The 15,716-nt window shown below is 50.0% G+C and overlaps 3 protein-coding genes across 3 annotated transcripts; all 3 read right to left on the reverse strand.

Annotated features, from left to right (window-relative positions):
* Positions 1 to 82: 82 nt before the first annotated feature.
* On the reverse strand, positions 83 to 4,156 carry HD556DRAFT_69973 (uncharacterized protein). The gene is made up of 9 exons (XM_041311342.1): positions 3,478 to 4,156; positions 3,075 to 3,418; positions 2,913 to 3,026; positions 2,319 to 2,864; positions 2,127 to 2,259; positions 1,864 to 2,006; positions 1,627 to 1,786; positions 957 to 1,575; positions 83 to 894 (listed from the first exon to the last, which is right to left on the reverse strand). Exons 1-9 carry the CDS (start codon positions 3,926 to 3,928, stop codon positions 171 to 173), a joined length of 3,234 nt encoding a protein of 1,077 aa, XP_041164061.1. The 5' UTR covers positions 3,929 to 4,156; the 3' UTR covers positions 83 to 170.
* A 6,015-nt stretch (positions 4,157 to 10,171) lies between these two features.
* On the reverse strand, positions 10,172 to 10,477 carry HD556DRAFT_1216341 (uncharacterized protein; the record flags this gene model as incomplete). The annotated part of the gene is made up of 1 exon (XM_041296694.1): positions 10,172 to 10,477. A coding segment is annotated over one exon (306 nt), but the record flags the coding sequence as incomplete, so codon positions are not given.
* Positions 10,478 to 11,348: 871 nt separating this feature from the next.
* On the reverse strand, positions 11,349 to 11,651 carry HD556DRAFT_1212846 (uncharacterized protein; the record flags this gene model as incomplete). Its single annotated transcript, XM_041296600.1, has 1 exon — positions 11,349 to 11,651. A coding segment is annotated over one exon (303 nt), but the record flags the coding sequence as incomplete, so codon positions are not given.
* Between the last annotated feature and the right edge of the window lie 4,065 nt (positions 11,652 to 15,716).

Raw genomic sequence — 15,716 nt, forward strand, 5'->3', positions numbered from 1 at the left:
GCAAAATGCATGTCAATGATCAGAGAAAGATGTCGGTGATGTGTCGTAGCAGGGGTCGTCAGAAGTAAGATGGTTAAAAACATGATAATGGGAAAAGGGAAGGGACAGGAATGAAAAGGAAAAGGAACACAACGAAGAAAAGAGACGGGAATCGGAGAGAAAAGAGAACTCTACAGGAAACTCTTCCTCTTCTTCTTCTTCTCTTCCTTCTTCAAAGCCGCAATCTCAGCATGCGACTCATCCACGCTCTCCCTAGCACTTCCAGTAGGAGGCGTAGACGCACTCCCACCCGCAGTTCCAGTACCACTTCCACTGCTTGCCAGACTCACGTCTCGTACGTGAGTGTCCCGGCGTAAAACGCCAGGCAGTTTCGGAGCTTTACCGCTAAGACTTATCTTCCTCGCAAGTCTTTGGATATTGTGCGTCGAGAGGGCTCTCCTAGGCTCAGGCGAACTCGCCCGTGGAGGCGTGGTCGCTTTCGCGTCAAAGGTAACATTCGCGCTATGCACATGCGCAGGTATGGCTGAACGCTCTGGATGGCTGTGAGTGGAAGGTGAGTCAGACATGGATACCGTCGTCGGGAACGTTTGGGGTAGGTCCTCGGATATGGGGAATGATATGCGTGCGCTTGGTTGGGCTGGCAGGGATGCTGTGACGACCTGGGGAGAATCGACGGCTACACGCTCCTCGACTTCGACTGCTGTGCTCCGGGTTTCAGATTCGGGTACGTCTACAACAGGGGCATCATCATCGACATCGTATCCAGCTGGAGCTTTGGGATCTTCGGACGCGCTGATCTGGTCTGCCCACATGGATGCAAAGAGGCCGTTGAGTTCAAGAAGCTCCCTATGTGAGCCCTGTTCAACGATCCGTCCATCCTTGAGAACCATAATCCTTCAAAAGAAAACAAATCAGCACCGCATCACTAAGAAAGCACACTCAAAAAAACCACTCACACATCAGCCCCCTTGATCGTACTCAACCGGTGCGCAATACTCAAACAACTCCTGCCATTTACAAGTCTCCCAAGCGCACCCTCCAACACCCCGCGCTCTGTCGCACTGTCCAATGCACTAGTAGCCTCATCCAAAAGTAACACCTTCGGGTTCTTCACCATAGTCCTGGCAATCGCCACACGTTGCTTCTCACCACCGCTCAGCCTCACGCCCCTCTCCCCCACCTTCGTCTCATATCCCTCTGGGAAACTCATGATACGGTCGTGCATCTGAGCAGCTTGGGCGCTTGAGATGATGGTGCTTTCATCAGGGGGAGTGGTGGATGGTTGGCCATAAGCGATGTTATACCCGATGCTAGCGTTGAAGAGCACGGGGTCTTGAGGTACGACGCCCATTGTGCGACGCAGGCTTGAAAGCGTCACTGTGCGGATGTCTTGACCGTCAATTAGGATACGTCCTGAGCCGGGTTGGAGGTCGTAGAAGCGGTAGAGGAGGCGCAGGATGGTGCTTTTGCCTGCTCCGCTTTCGCCGACGAGGGCTACGCGCCCGCCGCGGGGAACTTTGAAGGAGATATTGTGCAGTGCGGAAGTCTGGTCGTCATAGGAGAAAGATACGTTGTCTGTGTTACGTTAAGATGAATTCATGGAAACTTAGAATGAGGGCTACGCACCAAATTCAACTTCGCCGTTCGAGACTACTAATTCCTTAGCATCAGGCGCATCGACCACTTCAGTGGGCTCGTTGAGAAGGTGAAGCAATTTCTCGGTATCGATGAGGCTTTGGTTGATTGCGCGGTACACGCCGCCGAGGTTCGAAAGAGGGAAATAGAGCTGATGTGGATGGCACCGGCGTGGTTGTGATTAGAAGACGTCAGCTTAATACGACACGAAAGAGATAAGGTACCCACCTGCGCATAATAAGTGATGAACACCACAAAATCGCTAGTATTACTCTGTCCCCTTGTGATGCGCGACGCGACGATCAAGGAACCGACCAAAAGACCAGAGGTGATGATGAGTGTTTGCACGAGGTTCAGGAGGTTGAGTGATACTACGGGTGTGATCAGCATTTGCGTTCGCCATTGAAATAAAACGCAGGTTTGGTTTGAAAATGAGAAACAACTTGGAAACGAGACGCGGTTTTGAAATGAGATGAGGCAAAAACACTCACGAACAACCCTCTTCTCCAAACTCTGATACTCCTCGATAGCCTCCGTATATCTCTGCGCCTCGTACTCCTCCCCACCGAAATACTTGACAGTCTCGTAATTGAGGAGACAATCCGTATGGATCCCACGCATGTTCTGAGCAGGCATAGAATCAAGACCCTCTCCATAGACAATGAATAGCACTGAACACTTACCACATCCCGCTCATTCATCAGTCTCCGTATCCTAGTCCTATACCTCGTAAGCACGACGCTCGCCCAGATATAACACCCCATCACGACTCCAACCACAGCGCCCAATGCAGGTTCGAACTTGACGACAAACACAACGAGCGCAACACATATATCCACGAGTGCAGGAACCACTGTGAACCCAATAAGCTCGCCAACGCGGTTTATTGCGCTTCCTCTATCGAGAATACGGAGCAGCTCGCCAGTCTTGCGTTTCGTGTGCCAGCTGAGAGAAAGAGCCAGGACATGGTTGAATGAGAGCATCGACATGCTGCGGTCGCTATATTGCATGAGTGGAATCCAGAGTGCATCGCGGAAAGCTGCGAGACCGCCTGAGGAAGCGAGGAAGCGGAGCACGACGTAGGAGATTAGGTACGGCCATGGGCTTGAACCGAATGCAGGGAATGGAGCTACGCCTGGCGTGTCGAATGTGGTGATGAGTGCGCCAAGTACGAAAGGAAGAAAGGCGTTGACTACGCGTCCTAGAACAAGGATGAAGAAACAAGCCAACTGCAGAACTATCAGTTTGGGTGATGAAAATGCAAGGGAGGTACGTACTGCGATGAATTGCAGCTTTGGATAGCGGGAAGGCCAGAGATGAGGCGTGATGCGAGATAGACGAGAGAAGAGTTCGCGCCATGAGGGATCGACAGCTACTTCGCGTGGGGTTGTCTGAGGAAACGTTAGGTTGCGTTACACTAGATTGACAGCCATGCTAACCTTATTTGGCTCTCGTACACCTGGAACTGGGGACGCGCAGCGGGTGGTAGGACCGCTTCTGGATGTAAAAGTGCCATATTTGGCGGTACTACTGGGACCGTCAGGGTCGGCATCTTCTGGTTGCAACAACAATGATTGATGAGGAACGTGCTGCGATATGAGAGGAGCGGTCTCATCAACTTCTTCTGTGTAACCATGTGATTGGGCAGAAAGGTAAACGACACGAGGGAAAAAGAGCGCCACGAGGAGAGGAAGAAGTGCAAGTACACGTGCAAGAGGCAGGACACCATGCAAAAGATTGGGTACACATGACCTGATAGGCGATGTGCAAATATGATGCAAGTCTGAATTTAATTGATTGATTGAGTTAATGAATTGAAATGATAAGCGAGTAGGCACGGACCTATTCTCGTCAAGGAGAGGACAACCTGGACGATGTCAAGTGCGAGAGCGATAGCTATTGCAACCTTAACTCGACGTCGATTCCAAATCCCGTCATCGCGCGTGTCCTTCCATGCGCCTAGAGCTGCCAAGCCGGCATACGCTAGCAAACCCAAAACACTTGCAATTTCGATGCCAGTGCCTTTAGGCCAAACTTTGTTAAGAACAACAGAGACGACATATGCAAGACCATCTGCTAAGAAAGTGAAAGCGCTGATGCTGAGAAAAACAAGAATGAGTGTTCTCCGTGGGACGCGAGATGCAACGACGACGGGTGTTATTGGACTTTGAGTTTGGTGATCAAGGCGCTTAGAAGATATGAGGGAGAGGGTAGCTAGGAAGACGACGGCGGGAGAGGCGACGCGCGCACCGAGTAGCACGGCGGCGGTGATGGGGACGGGTTGGATGGTCATCGTCCAAGAATCAAAACCTAGCAGGGAGGCCTGCCACCGATTTTTTTTTTTGATGGACAGTCGAGTTTTGATATAAGCTTGTGGCTGTGCTTAGTACTAAACTCTGTTGTGAAATCACAACGCGTTAGGCACGCCGCACGCGAGTACACGGAACTAAACGTCAACGAGGGGACTGGCGCAGGCGACGACCAGGCTTCAACTGGCGATGTTAAAAGTTAGTAATGATAAAGTTAAGTGACGCTCAACCAAAATATACGTGGTTGGACAAGCCCGGGCATCAGCTCGGGCAAGAAATTCGACTATCTGTGGTCTGACACGTGGCAAGTAACCCTGCCTCACCTCCTCCGCATTTCATTCATTTGTCATAGCCGATTACTAGGCTTGCTGCGCATACGGTACAAATAGTACGTTCAAGCTGTTTCCATTCCACCCTTTCACATCGAACACGCGGATCATCATGTCTCCTATCAATCCCAACGAATGTCAGCGCTCTCCATGCGATATCAGCGAGGCGGCTGACCTCTCGTCTTTGACGGTTTTACCATGTCTCAAAACGTATAATACCTCTCCGCTCAAAGTTCTGTCATTGCCTTGCGATAACAACCAACCCTTTCGGGCTCGACTGCGCCCCAGCATGCCAAGACCGGTTCAGTCCCCGAGGCCGTCGTGTACAACAACCCTCAGGATTCCCAACTACTACGTCACCCCACCCGATGCTGTAAGTCTTTCCCGTCCGTGACTCATCTAGCACAGGCCCATGGAGCCGAATTCAAAGCCAACGGGGTATCACCTTATACCTCGCACACCCGTCGGTTACGCATCATATCCACCCTGTTCGCTCGCAATTCGCCCGCGCGCATTCTTAACAACTCTACAGGAAGCCCTCCTAGTATGTCACTTCGATGACTTGGAAGTCTTATCACCGTAGTATCTTGTTCATTCTGGTGCAGGCCAGGCCGAAATCAACCCAACGGGTCTGCGATTCTTGTCGGCCGAGCATCATATCCGTATGAAGGGAACAATCCGGTTTTTTTTCTGCTTCTCCCCTTCTACTCATGCATTCAGCCGGCGTTTAAATGGATCACGTTTTGAAATACCTTTTTGTGCCCAGATTTCATTATCACTTTCGAAGCACAGCATCTACCCTCCCCCTCGCCGATCCACGTGACCTCTCGTAATTCCACTGCACGTTACCTTTAGATGACGATTGACGTTACTCGGATGCTCAATGCCGATCCACGTATGCCCCCCTACTAGGGACTGGGTTCCCTTGCTTACCTACTTACTCCGCCTCCATATACCTCTGTCGAATCGCCACTCTACTCCCCCTCCACCTCATGCCTCACCCCAACCCCTAAATCCGAAATCTTACTCGCTCATTAACTCCAAGCTCCAAACCACACATAGAATCACATGAATCAATCAACACCACTACAGAACTTGCCATCACCATACCAACCAACCAACCTGGCAGTACCTCGGTCATGACATTAACAACGATCCATTGACACCTCGGGCTCATCCCCCATGCCCGAGTTCATTTTACTGTCGAATCGGATATGCATGTGTAACTAGATCTCATCGTACATTTTAAATTGGATGCCGGATGACATCATGGTTCTGTGTCAACTCGTTGATTGACTAGACTGTGTTCGCGTGGTAGGCTAACAGGTATTGTCGGAGCGTCGGTGTGAGCGCTAATGTGGTAAAATGGGTGAGTACTCGCTGAGAGTGGTTTGATTTTTTTGACGAATGTGAGCTTGCAGGAAGTGCGATAAATCATTAGCCTTTGCCAAGTAAGTTACCACCCTCTGACATTTTCCAACACCTACTCAAAATTTACTTCACACACTTGACTGCTTCCTGGTTTACCCCAATAGGACTTCACGTTACAGTCTCACGGACACTTTGTAAATCGTATCTATTGTCGAACCTGCACTAGTATAGTGCGAGGACTCAATTCCAACACAATGGATGCCGGACGCTGACATCATTCATGGTTCTGTGTCAATCTTTTTTTTTTTTTTTTTTTTTTGTTCCAATTATTGTCCATTGGGGTAAAGTACCCTATGTCGGACAGTGCTAATCTAGTCTAAAGGGGCCCCTGCCCCTACTACATCTCTGGAATCACGAATGCCCCAGCGTGGGGTTGACCCCGCTGGTCCGCCGTTCCCGCCGGCCGTTTTAGACGTGCATTCCTGCGAAGATGAGAGACTTGTCTCTCTGAATCGGCTTTGGTTTGGGTGTCTCTATCGTTTGGTTTCGTGTCTGAAGCGCGTACACGACCGCCTGGGCGGTCAGTACATGAAGCTATGAAAAGAGGGTTGTTTAGTGTCACGGAGTGGGGGTTCGTGTAGGGTGCAGGTGTTTTGAAGATGGTCGTTGGGTGGTGGTCTGTTGGGAGGGTTTCGTCGTCAACGATTCTTCCTTCTCTCTTGTCTTCTTTCGACCGCTGCCTTCGTCTATCTGTTTAGCCTCCACCTGTTGCCCTGGTCCCTCTCTATGTCGTTCTAGTGTTCCTCTAATGGCTTGCTAAGGCCGATGTCTTCATGAAGGGAGTGTTTGAATAGATAATTAAGTTGAAAGCATTGAATAAGTTATTTTGTCGTTTGTGATTGTCATGATTGTCGTGATTGTCGTGGTTGGGAATAGCGTGGTCTCGGCGGTCTGTTTCTAGGGTGAACTGTGCAAATGGCAAGATTACTGTCTATCAGGTGCGGGAGGGAGTAAGACATCACCGAATGTGCTCTTCAAGCGTCCAGTACTATTTACGTAGCGTAGGAAATGTTCCATGGCTGATGGGTCTGTTAGTAGGAATGGGAGGGAGGAGGCTTTGCGGCCAAGTTTGCGATTCAGGATGAAGCGTTCGCGGTCGTATTGAGGGCAAACGAAAAGGAAATGATGGATGGTTTCTTCTGCGTCTGCGCAGATGGGGCAGTTGGGTGTGACGCTTCGTTTGATACGATGGAGGTGCTGGTTGAGAGAGATATGACGTGTGCGGAAATACATGTAGAGACTGATAAGGCGTTTCGGGAGGTTAGCGACTAGCTTAGGGAATGAATTTGACATGATGTTTGGGTCTATCTGCTTGGTGTGTTCGAATCTGGGTGACTTGGCCCATATCCGTTCCCATCTGGATTTCGTACCCTTCTTATGTGCCTGTTTGATGGCGGATATGCTATCGGGGAGTTGTTCTGTTGCGAGGTATGATGGTAGCTCTTCGATTGGGCTGTTGTTCTGCGGGCCTTCTGCCGCTTTCTTGGCTTGTTCGTCCGCCAATTCGTTGCCTGTGACGTTGCTATGTGCAGCTATCCATCGTACAGTTACTGAGAATTCTCTTCGACGGTGTGATTTCTTGAGTGCGTCCATCATTCGTCTAAAATGTTCGATTAAGTAGTGTCCTGCTTTCGGAGTCGCGCTCTCACCGAATCGTAGGGTCGCTTGGTTGTCTGCTAAGATAGAAGCTGGAAAGGAAATGTTGTTTTCGGTGGTTAGTAACTGAGCTGCTAGGGTGAGGCCTACTGCCTCTGCTTCGTATACAGTGTGTTCTTCGTCGGTACCTAAATAAAATCGTAATGTGCGGGGAGCATGCCCCTCTCTCATCAGTACTGCTGCTGCTCCGATCTTACCATTGTGTCCGGATCCGTCGCTGAAGATTTGGATGGTGTCGGTGAGCCGTGATTGTTCGTTGATGGAGTCTTCTTTAGAGTTGGCAATGTGAATTTGGTAGGGACTGCGGTGCGAAGGGTGCTGAATTGCTCCCGTAAGGGTCTCGATTTCTTCTGGGACGATTTTGAAGAAATGCGTCAAGCGATGGAGGGAGGTTCGGTGCCGTGTTACGTAGCGTCGTGCGGTTCGTTTGATATGTTCGTAGAGTGGATGGGTCTTGGGGTGAGTGGCTAGGCGGATAATGGCTCGGTGACAAGTGTTCTGTAGGAGAAGTGGGATTGGAAGTAGGTTAGCATGAACTTCGAGTAGATCAGTAGCAGTAGTTCGCATAGCTCCCGTAATAGCGATGGCAGCTATTCTTTGGACGGAGGTCATTTTGCGAGCTACTCCGAGGGAGCCTCTTTGTGTCGTGTCGGATCCGGATTTGAATGCTGGTGTGAACCAGACGTCAGCTGCGTATAGCATCTTCGGGATCGCTACGGCTTGATAGAGTTGGCGAGTGAGTTTCATAGGCATTCCACCTGCCGTGGATGATAGGCGTCGTAGTTGCATTGCATAGGCAGTTCCCTTGGCGACGGCGTAGGCTACTTGTTCTTTCCAACGTAATTCTTGATCGAGGATGACTCCTAGGAATTTGTGAGTGGGTGAAGGGCAAATAATTATACCTCGGATGGTCATGGGTGGGCGTGTCTTGGTTCTGTTCATGGAAAAGTCGATTAGCGCAAATTTACTTGTTTCGAATTTAGAGTTGTGATCACGTGACCAGTCATATCCACCTCCTCTTCGTTCGAGCATCTTTTTCAAGATGCGGTGGGTTTCGTGGAAGGATGAGCCCACAGCGATGAAGGCTGTGTCGTCGACGAAGGCGAGGGTGGATTCGTTCTTGCCGTGGCCTTTGGCCACATCTATTAGGTCAGCATTATAGATGATATAGAGTATCATTGAAAGAGGGTCTCCTTGGCCGATGCCATTAGTTACCGGAAACCATTCAGATTTGAAATCATCGAATTGAAGTCGTGTTTGCCGTCCCATGAGGACTTGCTGCGTGAAATTGATCATGGCGTGAGGGAGTCGTCGAGTTTTCATGTTATGTAGTAGCCGGTCCGTTACAGCATTCGGGAATGCGCCTTCGATGTCTAGAAAGAGCACGGATGCTACCTTACGTGTACGCCATGCATTCTTGACAGTTTCCTCGAGCAGGTGAAGAGAGTCTGTAGTTGACCTACCGGGTCTGCCCCCGAAGTGGGTACTTGGGAGTAGTTGATATCGTTCGAGATAGAATGTCATTTGGTCTGCGATGACTGCCGTTAGAAGTTTGCAGGTGGTGTTGAGGAGTGCTATGGGTCGGTAGGCTTTCGTAATGGTGTAGTCTGGTTTGCCGGGTTTTCGGAGAACTACCGTCGTGAATTGTCGCCAGGGCTGATAATAGGTTTGAAGGTTGATGGTTGCGTTGAATAGCGGGAGGAGGAATGGGACCAGGATGTCGGCGCATTGCTTGAAGACAATGTTGCATATTCCATCGGGTCCTGGCGCTTTGTAGGGACTGAGCTTCCGGATGTTGCGTTTGATCTCGTCGGGGGTGATGGGTGTCATAGATGCGATTGGGTCTGGGTACTCGAAGTCTGTCAGGACGGATGATGTGTCGGGTCGAGATGGGAAGAACGACTTAGCTAGAGCCACACTCTTTTCTGCGTTGCTGGTCGCGTCAACGATGGTCCCGTCTTGTTGGCATATTGAGAGGGTGGGGATTCGAGTCTTGCTCCCGTCGGAGGGCGTGGAGGTGATGTATTTGTTTGCGGTCCAAATTTCGTTACCTGATACTTCCTCTAACCAGTCTACCCAGTGTTGCTTTTTGGATCTGAATATTTCTTCAGCGTAGTCGTTGCGTAGGCGCTTGAATTCATTATGGCATGGGTGCAAGGGTAAACCTCTCATTTTGTAAGCAGTGTGGCTGGCTTTGTTGACTTGTCGGCGCAGGATGGTGAGTTCACGTGTCCACCATCGCTTCGAATGGGGGTTTGGCTTGGATAGAGGTACCGCTTCAGAGATGACTTCTTCGAGAGTCAGTGCTAGGTTGCGGGCTGCTGTTTGGAATTCTTCGTCGGTGACTAGGGGTGAGGGGGCAGGCCTGGTATCGAGTCGTGTGTTGAGGAGTGTCTTGAAGTTGTCCCAGTCAGTGTCGCGAAAGTTGCGGGTGGGTTCGAAGTTGGTTCTAGGGATGGTTAGCTCGAGAATACTTAAGATAGGAACATGGTCAGTTTTCGGGCCTCGTAGCGCTGGGTTAGTTCCGCATTTGATGAATATGTCCATTGAGTGATCCGTACAAAACACGTTGTCGGGCCGTGTCCAATTTCCGCTGCTTGATGATTGAAGGGTCGGTTCACCTTTGGGTAGTGGCTGGTTCATTCCGTAGTCGGCTAAGAGTTCCATGAGGGGTTGCGCTGCGTTAAGGTTGATAAGATGTTCATTTCGTTCTTCCTCCCAAAGTGGATGGTGGCGGTTGAAGTCCCCAAGCCATATCATGTGGTCTTCTGCGGATGGGCGAATGTTGGCAATGTTAGCTGTTAGGAAGGTTTCGAGAGCGTGAATGGTGTCTTGTTTCTTTCCGTCGTTGTAAATGTTGAATATGGTACAATTTCCGAAGGGGGTGGATAGTTGAATGACGACGACGTCCGAGGAGGGAAAGGGAAGCTGCTTCCAATCGTTTGTGTTCAGAGATGTGCTAACGAGCATAACAGCACGGGTTTTTTGTTCTGGGTGGGTGTAGTGTTGCGTCGGGTAGAGTGTGTGCCATTGTCGATTGGACTTGGTGTTGCGTAGTCGGTCTTCGCAAGCTTCCTGGAGGGCTAGAATATCCCACTTTTTGGCTGTCGGACCATTGAGAATTGATTCTTGTGCTGCGCGAGAATTGTTGAGGTTCTGTTGCCAGATGCGTAAGCGGGCGGGTGTTGGTTCCGGTTGTTCAGACATGGTCTACGTGTGGAGGAGGGGTCGTTACTGCTGATGTTGGTGAGGATGGTGCTGTTGATGGGGGGTACCAGAGAGGTGTGTGTGTTATCGTGGGCGACAAAGAGAGAGACGAAGTCGGAGTAGGTGGTTGAGGTGGCGATGTTTGGGGGTTGGTGGCTGTGAGCTGGTTGTTGGCGTCAATGTCAGCATCGGAGTCAAGTCTGTCGATTGGGAGGATATCGTATCTGTTTGCAGGCATTGGGGTCAGAGGTTGAGTGTTGGTGGTGGGTGGTTGGGTTCTGGGTATGGCGATGGAGGTGAGTGTGGTTTGACGTAGGCGAGGTGCCGGTGGTGGTGGAGCATCTTCTGAGTGTTGGGCTGGTTCTGCTGTCTTTCTTTCGTAGGGAGGTGCCTTGGGTGGTAGCGTAGCGTGTGTCCATTGATCGCTGGTGGGGAAGTATGGGAGGGAGTTTTCAGGGTGTTTGGCGTTGATTTCCTCGCATCGTCTTCTGAACTCAGGGCATGTTCTACTCCATCCTGCGTGATCGTCGTTGCGGCAGTTGGCGCATCTAAAGGTGCGGTAGGCATTGCAATCAGATGTGCGGTGGTTCTCCGCGCATGTTCCGCAGATGTCTTTACTTGAGTTGCAGTTGCGAGCTATGTGGCCATAGCGTTGGCATTTTGCACAGCGGGTAGGTTCTTTCTTGTCCTTCTTGACTCGGACGAGATGTTTGTCGATGTAGACACCATCTTTGATGAGCTTGTTGGCAGTTTCGGCGTTGCTGGTCTGGAGTAGGGCGAAGGCCATCTGTTGGCCAGGGGGTCTTTTGTGGGGGGGTTTGATCCAGCGCATGGATATGAGGGCTTCGTCTTCTAGGTGGTTCTTCTTCTCGATTAGCCGGAGGAGACCTGGGCGCTCAATCAGTAGGTTAACGGGAATGTATTGTACTACCAGTGTATAGGTTCTGTCTTTGAATAGGACTGCGTTGTTCAGGGCCTGAAGAAACGTTTTTCGGGTGGCGGGATCTTTGAGTTTGTTCGCTGTGTGTTCGCTGTCCAGTTCGATTATGAGTCCTCCATTGCGGAGTTGGAGTAGTGCCTTGATGCCGGCTTGGGGGTTGTTGGTGGATGGTGATAGTGACGTCTTGAGTGCGGCTCGGATTTTGCTGATTGTGTCTTCGTGACTGATTCCGGGAGGAAATACGGAGTTGTCTAGGATAGGGTCCAGTAGGATTTGGCGTGCACGAATGGCTGATCTGGCTAAGGCTTCGTCTATGGGTGGGATTTGGGCTAACGGCGTGCTTGCTACTACTGGGGTGTAGACGTTTACGTTTTGAGGGCAACCGCGTGATGTTATCGGCCGTTTGGTGTGTCCTGGGGTGTACGCCGATATGATTTCGCTGAAGGTGGATGCAGTTGGTTCTGGTGGGTTAGGCGGAGGGAAATTGGTGAGGTGGGAGTTGAGTTGCGTTGAGAGTGTGTTGATGCGATCTTGGGTGGCATCCAGCGATGGTGAGAGGAGATCGAACGTGTTACTACAATCGTCGATGGAGCTGCTTAGAGTGTCCGTGGCATTGGTGATCCGTTCTGCAGCTGCATTGATGTCTCTGTCTAGATCTATTCTTTCGCCTATCTGGTGTTGGAGTTTGGTGGTTTCTGCTATGGAGTAATTGAGGGTTTCGGTTGTTGAGGCAAGTCGGTCGAGTTGAGGAGTGATGGAGGTTGTGATCTGCCGCTCTATCTGCGGGACGAGGGTTGTTGTGATATGATCTATTATCTGGGGAGTTAGTTGGGTTAGTATTGTTGAGTCTGGAACCTGGTGCGCTTCGGAGCTTCTATTTTCGTTGGTCTTTCGGATTGCGTCATCGAGAGTTTCTGAGGCGGTTAGTATTTTTGCGACTTGTGGGGCGATGGCTGCTACCACATGATCTACTAGTTTCGATGTGACGGCTTCGGTGATCTGCTTGGCTACTGACTCTGTGACTTGTTTGGCTACCGTTGCCGTGATCTCGTCTGCTACGTGTTGTTTGAGGAGGAAGACGGCTGCTCGAATGGCAGTGATGACTGGTAGTGGTGTAGAGCCGGAGATCTGAGTTATCTGTAGGAGGATTGAGGTCAGGTGAGTTAGGGTATACGGTTCAGTTTCGATGCAGAGGCTCTTTTTTGTTAGGTATTTGTGCGCACTAGCAAAGTCAGAGACTGTGCTAGGTAGCGCTTCTATTTCTGTCGAGGTCAGTGTGGTTATCGCGGATCTAGTTGTTCTTTTTATGGAAGGTCCGCCTGGCATAGTTGGAGAAGTGTTCCTGGAGATTGGCGTTTTGGAACCGATACTCATGCTACGTCTTGTGGTGGCCATTTTTCTGATTTTTTAATTTTTAAGGAAGGAGTTTTGGAATTACTTGGAAGGAACAGGTGGTTTTTTGGTTGAGCTTGGGCGCCGTTGGGCGTCGTTGGCGCCTTTGGGCGCTGTTGGTGAGAAAGTTTTCGGGGTCTTACTCGGGGTGCCACTTGGTGTGTGACCAAGAAGCCTTTGTGTCAATCTTGCTGATGCCAGTCGGGGGCCGGTTCTCCCGTACGCATACAGTGCGCAACAAGAGCTGCAGGAAAGTTGGTGAGTGAGTACCTTATTCAACTGGTTTCTTCCAAGATGTAACATCGACTTCAATGAAAGTCGTTCGGGCGCGCTGATTTAGAACAGGACGTTATAGTCCAGTTTCGTCTCTGCAAGAGTACGGTTCGGAAACGGCCGTACACGGATGATAATTGTGACTAAGTGGGTTTGGGGTTCGGCTCATGCTAAAGGCTGGCCGAACCTGGGAGATGAAGCTTCCTGTTTCCCCAGTAGTCCAACCTGTAAACCACCGCCGGTAGGTTCATGAGAATACAGCTGATCAGGTATATACTTGGTTGCAGTCGTGCACGGACCATTTACTCCCACTGGTTTGTATAAAGGCTCGATGGTATTCTCCTGACCCCCAAACAGAACGAGAAGAACGGCGCGGTAGGGGTAGCCCCCTAACACTAAGTTTCGCAGGTCCGAAACCGCTGCCACTAGCGCTTCTAGCTTCCCTCTCGCCCTAATGAAGACCCTTATCTTAGGAGGCGGATGGCAAAGGACACGGCCTACCTCGCGACGCTCTGGCTTTGGCTTCACTTTGTAGTTAGTCTTTCATTCTTGTTAAGGTTTTTACCACTCTCTTACGTCGTAGACCGACGCTTTCTAACTCAACTTACACACTTAGCATCGTCTGGGTTTACCCCAACAGGCTTTCCACATCAAGGAAAGCCTTATAATGCTGACGTCACTTCGTAGCTAGCCGCTAATTACTGTCAAAGTTGTTAGCGCTCTCCTACGTCGTAAACTGACGCCCTCTGTTAAACTTAACTCACGCACTTAGCATCGTCCTGGTCTACCCGAACAGGCTTGCCATATCAAGGGAAGCCTTATAATACTGTCGACTATCGATTCATTCCCAGCCTAAATAGCGCATCCGATTTCGGGCAAATTCTTTTCAGAGTTAAGTCGCATTCTGTTTTATCTCCACTGGTCTTCGTGCGTCGGAAATCCAAATCCAAACGCACTAGGATAACTCTTGTCGACACCTTCAGCAAGGCCAAGACGCATTATCACAACCATTGGACTATCTATTCGCAACCAAATGTACCGGGAGGTACTTTGTTTTGGATAGATAGTCAAATGTTGTGCGAGGATATTTCGATTTTGGGACGTCCAGTCCTCCGACTTGAAACGCCTGGCCTGCAGCATGTATATGCACACTCATTCACGGGCCATCGCATGATCCTGACTCTAATGTCCGCTCAGGTGAGTAGTACAAACTATTCACGAGTTTGTCAGGAATTTATGCGGCGTTTATAGTCAGATGAGAAGCAGAGGGGATAGTGATGTGCTCATCCGACACTTTAGTTGCATTATGGACGGCGCAAAGTTGTATCGCCCATATTCTGGAAGTCATTCGATCTTGTTTATCAATACAGCCCACTTATTTTTCGACTGGAGATACTAGTGTTGCGCTATTTGCGTCGGTATACCTTTCGTCAGTTGCGAAAGCAAGTGATTAGGCATGCCTTCGAACGGACTTTACGGATTTCCCCGCAGACAATCCAGACAATTACGAAGCCCAGAAGATGCCAGAGAGGGTTTGGTTCTGGAAGTCATTCGATCTTGTTTATCGATGCAATCTACTTGTAGCACTGGAATTTTTCGACTGGAAATACTAGTATTACGATCCTATAACAAGTGACTAGGCATGCTATCGAATGGACTTTACGGGTTTCCCCGCAGGCACTCACGCACGATTTGGTAGAGAACGGCACGTTTGTTGCAGACAAAACCCTCCTCCCTGCACTACCGTGGGATTCAGGAATAAAGGAGACGAATGCGACAGAGGGTCGCAACTCGTGCGATGAAAAAAAGCAAGCTTACGAGTGCAGGCCTTCAAATCGTTTCGTCGAACGAGAGTAAAAGATGACGGAAACTGACTGATTCTCACAAGTCTGTATCTCTGTACAGGTGTCATTACGCACTGATACGTGAAGCCAAAGTTAACTTCAGCATGCTTATCTTGCAAAAAGGTCCGTCCGGGATTTTATATGGACATGGAAATGAAAACGCATTCAAGATGACGCCGACTTGAAGCTTTACGGGGTGACTGACCCTTTTAGTATACGGAGGTCCTTGACTTGCTGTATGCCGCACTTATCTATCTATCAGATATCCGGAACTAGATGGGACGAGCAATAGAATTGGATGGCCTGATAACGCTTTTGTTGTTGTCAGGACAGCAGCGCGTGGACTCGCTCGAAGTTCTATACATAAATCAGTAGCTACTTCCAGGTGTTCCGCCGCGTTGTGTTGAATGAATTGAAGGTCCCTCACGTGGATCGAGATGCTGATTATTCGGGTTGTCTGGCGCAATGTGATGGAATCAACGAGTTTACAATCTCTGGATTCAACATCTGGACCGTGCCCAGACGGTGCACCGGTGATATAGCTGGTACAAGGCGCGGGGGTAAGCTTGTCGTGGGAATCCGAGTGTTTGTGACTATGTACGGGGGATGCCGATCTAGCGTAATGAATTTTCCCCTGATTTGAACGATTTGAGTTTGATCGTGACAGATTATTAGCGCACTTACCAAAGCGTCGGGTTTT

This window comes from Suillus plorans (genome assembly GCF_016647745.1).
Source record: "Suillus plorans strain S12 chromosome Unknown HD556scaffold_10, whole genome shotgun sequence".
Classification (NCBI taxonomy): domain Eukaryota; kingdom Fungi; phylum Basidiomycota; class Agaricomycetes; order Boletales; family Suillaceae; genus Suillus; species Suillus plorans.